Raw genomic sequence first — 6113 nt, 5'->3', positions numbered from 1 at the left:
AGCGCGCACACCTGACGGCCGCGCGCCTCATCGGCTTCTGTCAAGCAGGGGTTCAAAGATTACACTTTTGAAATATGTCATAAATATCTAGAAACATAAACGTTTTCTGCACTGCCCTCACTGACACATCCAAAGAGCAATATACCACATTATTCTCTTTATACACTTGCTTCACTGACTCGATTTTTAAACAAACAAACTAAATATTTTTAGACGCCATTCGCCACGCTCGATACAGTTTAAAAATAGGTTTAAAAATCGCGTCAGTTAAAAACGCTTCTCAAGACCTCCGTAGTTGTTTTAAACGCAAAAAAATGCGTTTCGTTTGATATGTTTCAGTGTTACTAGCTCTTTTGTCTTTCCTATTAGTTTCTAGTCCCTCAAAGTTACACTTAAACCTGGTTCTGAATTAAAAGCAGATCGTTTTTTTGTTGTTGTTTCGAAACTGATTGAATATCAATGTGCACACAAACACTCATGTTTGTCTCTCAGATCTTTTTAGCTTCGCTTTATTTGCGTTCCTCCGAGCCGCCGTAGTCACGCCGCAGGTTTTCCCATCATGGCTGCGTCCGTCACTCACCCTGCGCTGTCCTCCTTATGCAAAATAAACTGTAATATTAATGGAATATATAGTTTAATTTCATTAAGCAGGGGGATTTCAATCTCCTCTGTCCTCTCAACAAGCGTCGTGGCCACAGAAAGAGGTAAAGATAGCATGATCTGTCATTTAATCGATTTACAGTATTAAAGGAGAGTTACAATAATATTGATGTTAGTGTATGTCTATATATATATATATATATATATATATATATATATATATATTCAGCACCTAGTATATATTAAAGTACCGTGGTACTGTCTTTGTACCATCACAACAATTGCTTTAATTGCTTAATTATTGGTCTGACATGTTGTATCTAAGTAAATGTTTTTTATAACCTAATATGACCACATCTAGTATTGCTTGCTGTATTTTTGAATGAGGTTAATGTTTGAATGCACACTGAATTTCCTCATTGAATGTGTGATTGCAGAAACTGCAGGTCGAGGTGGTCGGGGTCAGTGGAGGTCAAAGAGACAGGTGGACTATTACACTTTGTCTCAACACAACCGTAATACAGTTTGTTTACATTCTGGTCTATGATTCAGCAAAGCAGAATTATAATGTTATTGATGATGAAACACAGGCTGGAGAGCCCAGGACGGAGCGGATGGCCGAGGATCAGGACTGGACGGCGGTTTACCCCACTGCCGCCTCATTCAGACCGTCCGCCGTCCCCCTGCCGGTGCGGATGGGATATCCCGTGAAGAGAGGTGTCCCGCCTGCCAAGAAGGGCAACCTGGAACTGATAAAGGTGATCAAGTTTTTAAAATAATCAGACGTGCAATATACCATATTCATTTTTTATTCATTTTTGCATTTTGATGTATATGCACAGCGCCACTGCATAATTATAAGATCAGTTTGTAGGAAGACCTAAAACATCTTGATTCAACCTGTAAAATATTAGAGCTTTTTGAGCAGAATTAATCTGTCTTATGAAATAATTTCTGAGCTGCATCATGAAAACCTGTCTTAAACAGAAAATTATTAGAAATTTTCAAAACCTTATTGTGAACTGATGCTAACTGGACCTGCGGTGACTTTTTCAGATTTTTTTATTGCCTATACTGGTCAAAAGTGATGTCCGGAGCGCGTTATTTGTTTTTTTTTATGACCCTACAAATTCAATTAAACCATCAAAATATGAGGAAAATATTTTTTAAATATGAGGGAAGAACAAAATATTAAACTTGATTAAGGTATTTATCTGACAAAATCGTTTGCCAAAAAACTACAGCTACAGGTTTTATTTTACTATGCAAAAAAAAAAAATAATACTTAGAAAAAAACAAAAGTACATACATTAGCCGCGTTTCCATTACCCTTCAAATTGCGCAAATTGAAATTGCGAATTGAAAATACGCTTAATGGAAACATGTAATTTTCGCAAAAACTCCCATTTATTGCAAAAAAGTTTTTCCGCTCGCATGAGGGGTTTTTTCAGGCAATTCGAAAAAGAAATATTTTGCAAAACTGCAATGGAAACAGTTTTTGCGCATTTACAGGTCACGTGATGTAGACGACGCGGTGTGTTTGGACAGAATACGAGACAGAGTTCTTTATTAAATTCATAAAAGACAAAATAATTACAGGAATAATGGATTCTAAACCTCAAATAAATGCCACAATCAAGACCTCGAAACAGAAATGAGGGAGAAACACCCAGAAACTCCTCATATGTGCTGCTCTCAAGTATAATAAGGGTCGTTCCTTACCATTAATGATTGGATAACACACATACGTCTCCTTTGATTAATAATACTGGGATATAGTACATAAACCTACCAACGTCCGGTGCCATGATTTACTTATCGCGAGAGGAAAAAAATGAAGTTTTAGTCCCATAACATCGGTTAATGGAAACGCCGTCATTTCACAATAGTTTTTTGTCGACATTTAGAAAAAAATCGCAAAAGTTTTGCGCAAATCTGTAATGGAAACGCACCTTTTGACAACAACATAATCAGTTATTATTTTTTCATTGGTTCTCTCTTGTTTTTACATGTGTTCATTCATAATTTCTGTGTATGACAGCCTGGCCAAAAATTCAGTTTGGCACGTTATATTGCGCTTTCACGATTAAAACATTTAAATAAAGGGTGAAGATGTGGATTTTCCTTTGACCACTTGTAAAACAGCACTTTTTTAATCACATGCTCTAATGTCTTTCAGATTCCAAACTTTTTACACTTAACCCCGGTTGCCATTAAGAAGCACTGTGAGGCCCTGAAGCGTGAGTGTTTTGTGTTATAAACGTGATTGTTGCAGTGATAAATATTGGACAGCAGTTGATGAGCACATGTCATGCTGTGGCTAAATGAAAGAAAGATTTGTAAATGTTTTCCTTGTTTAATTTGTCCAGCGTTCTGCACAGAGTGGCCGTCTGCCCTGGACTCTGATGAGAAATGCATGGAGCACTTCCCAATCCAGGTGCAGAATAAGGAATTTGTATCCGCTGGACTGTCGCTGCGAAACCCAGACGCACGGATAGTGACACTGAAGGTGAACTTTTATTCAATTCTAGATCTTTTATGAATATTTTCCAAATCATGAAGAATATGGCTTGTTTGATTGAAACTTTTTCAGTGGCGCTGGTTCTGAAAGTTTTATTTATTTATTTTTCATTAAAGCGTAACTCTTGCCAAAATGCAACCTAGGGTCTTTTTGTGAATCTACCCGAGGCAAACTTTCGTTTAAAAGCATAATTAGAATGGAAACGCCACTTTAAAGTTTGACAGTATTTTCATTTTCGGTCAAAATTCCTTTTGAATGGGATTGAATGGGAGTGAATGGGGCACAACTATGATAGCATCAAAAATCGCTATTTTTAAAACACTAAGAAGGCTCGACACAACATGAAACTTTGCTCTCAGTATCACCAGAGGCTCTACACATGAACTTGAGCATTGAGAACTTTGTTTGTGTACACAGAGTTTACTAAAAAAGAAAGGTTTTGAACAACTCACTGTCTCTGTGTCCGCCGGCATTTTGTCAGTCAAAAATAGTCGATCTCCGAATGTGAATGAACTGACTCTGAATTTTAGTATTGCTTCTTATATGAGCATCCTTTTTCAAATACAAGGTCAATATTGATTTTCACTAACGACAACACATCAAATTATCCGTGAATGTATATGGAACTAAGCTTTTGGAGCTTTCCATCTTTACTCTCCTCCCTGTTACGTTGCATTCGGAGATCGACTATTTTTGACTGACAAAATGCCGGCGGACACAGAGACAGTGAGTTGTTCAAAATCTTTCTTTTTAGTAAACTCTGTGTACACAAACAATGTTCTCAATGCTGGAGTTCATGTGTAGAGCCCCTGGTGATACTGAGAGCAAAGTTTCATGTTGTGTCGAGCCTTCTTAGTGTGTTAAAAATCGCGATTTTTGATGCTATCATAGTCGTTCCCCATGCACTCCCATTCAAAAGGCAATTTGACCGAAAACAAAAATACGGTCAAACTTAAAAGTGGCGTTTCCATTCTAATTATGATTTTAAATGAAAGTTTGCCTCGGGTAGATTAACAAAAAGACCCTAGGTTGCATTTTGGTGAGAGTTACCCTTTAATTTTTCCCATAGGCATTTCAAAAAGTATTTGTTAAAGCGTTGAACCAAGACAATCAGCTGCACTGAGAAGAATAACATCACAAACTTTGATTTAAAGCAAAAACATTTTTGAAAATCAGACAAAAGGTACAAGACTGTGTACTTAACGGATTTAGTGAGGGAAAGAACTACAATCCCATGAAGCATTGCGAACAGCATAATCAAATTAAACTACTCATTTATTCACATAAATGTTGATACAGTACATTTTAAGTTTAATGCAAAATATGCATATATATGGGCGAAGCAAACGAGATCTTTTGCCGCATTTAGCTTGTCTGATTGGTGGAATTTTTTGGACAGCATCATGGGTAATGTAGTTTTACCGTGAAATCCACTGTTAAACATGCTTATTTTAAAACTAAGTTGAAATAATGCAGGCTGACAGCTTCAGCAGAAGAAAATGCCATCGATTTAAGGTTGTTATCGTAGTTATCGCAATAAATAATTTCCCTATGGAGAAAATGGATGGCGTTTGAACTGTTGAACTCTATTGCGTTATTACGAACTCATGGATTTGCCAGGTTTATGGCTTCAAACGTGAGTATTTTGTTAGAAGCAAGAAAGTTGAGATGTATATTGTGAACTAATCTGTTTGGATGGATCTCAGATATTCTACACCTTTTCTTTAATTTCGAAGGTGTTTTCTGTTTTTCCCAAAATGCCTATGTAGAATAAACTGCATGTCAAAACAAAGCAAACCGTGGTTGGTCATTACATGTCGGTCACATGGTCTCTGGTGGTCGTTTACTGATAATCAAAAGTCTGTCTACACAAGACTACCTTTAATTAAGCATTATGATGATGAACTATTTTTCTGTCCATACAGTATGTCTCCTCTTAGCAGGATTAGTTATGATTATGCGCTCAGTATTTACACGCTCTGGAGAAGTAAATGATCATAAATACTCCCGGATAATTAATAACTCGTTTTTGCTTGAGTAAACAACACTCGGACTGTTATCAGTAAACAAATGTACCCGGTTCATGAAACACCATGTTACTTAAAGACACGTTTAGTGGCCTCAGCAGAACCTCATTGATTTTTTTTTATATATTTTTCCTATTTATAATCTGAAATGTTATTTATATCAAATCTCTCACCATCTGCCTGGAAAACCATTAGATTATGACTGCAGTGTGGAATCGCCATCTGACGCTAATCCTGTTGGATTAGAGCTAGAAGTGAAGGGGATCAAAGGGCAGATATACGGGATGAGTGTCCGGGTGGGAGAAGGCCCCCCACCCCCCGTCCTTCCTTGACTGAAACACCAGGAAAACCCCAGATAAATACAGTGATATTGCATTGTGCGCTTTTGTTCATTAGTCGGAGAGAGCTTAGTGACATCACCGCTGTTGTGTTTGATCCCATTGGCCGATCCGGAGCGGGATTTAAAAGGCAGAGTTGTGCCTTGTTGAGTGTTTGTTGTTTGGAAGAATAAGATTTAGTAGATTTAGTTTAGTTCGGCTGACTGGAGGAAGGCCAAGTGCAAATGATTGCTGGAGAAATGATGAAGATTTGGATTAAGTGATTCGTGGACGTCGTCCTCCGATGAACTTAGATGAAACTTTCCGACACAACTGTGCTAGATTCATATCTCTCTCAAAACTGTCCATATATATTAATGTAGCTGGATCGGTTTCAGGGTTTATTTTGAGATAACGACCATCTGACTGTACATTATCCCTCATGCGTTCTCGATTATAATGCATCTTTAGCCAATCAAACACTGTTTTTATCCTTTGCAGGTGAAGCTCTCCAGCCTAAATCTGGATGATCACGCCAGAAAGAAGATGATCAAGCTCCTCGATGAGCGTTACTGTAAAGACACCGACACGCTCACCATCACCGCAGACAGGTTGGTGATATGGAGATATATTCTGTGTTGTGTTTTC

The 6113-nt window shown here is 37.7% G+C and overlaps 1 protein-coding gene across 1 annotated transcript; it reads left to right on the top strand.

Annotated features, from left to right (window-relative positions):
• Nucleotides 1–545: 545 nt before the first annotated feature.
• Nucleotides 546–6076, top strand: LOC308686672 (small ribosomal subunit protein mS35-like; the record flags this gene model as incomplete). The annotated part of the gene is made up of 6 exons (XM_081395112.1): nt 546–704; nt 1038–1084; nt 1191–1358; nt 2780–2840; nt 2970–3109; nt 5967–6076. Coding segments are annotated over exons 1-6 (671 nt in total), but the record flags the coding sequence as incomplete, so codon positions are not given.
• Between the last annotated feature and the right edge of the window lie 37 nt (nt 6077–6113).

Source organism: Scardinius erythrophthalmus (assembly GCF_964197995.2).
Source record: "Scardinius erythrophthalmus genome assembly, contig: HAP1_SCAFFOLD_626, whole genome shotgun sequence".
Lineage (NCBI taxonomy): Eukaryota > Metazoa > Chordata > Actinopteri > Cypriniformes > Leuciscidae > Scardinius > Scardinius erythrophthalmus.
The sequence above is the reverse complement of the archived record's forward strand: the minus strand, read 5'-3'. Positions and strand labels throughout refer to the sequence as shown.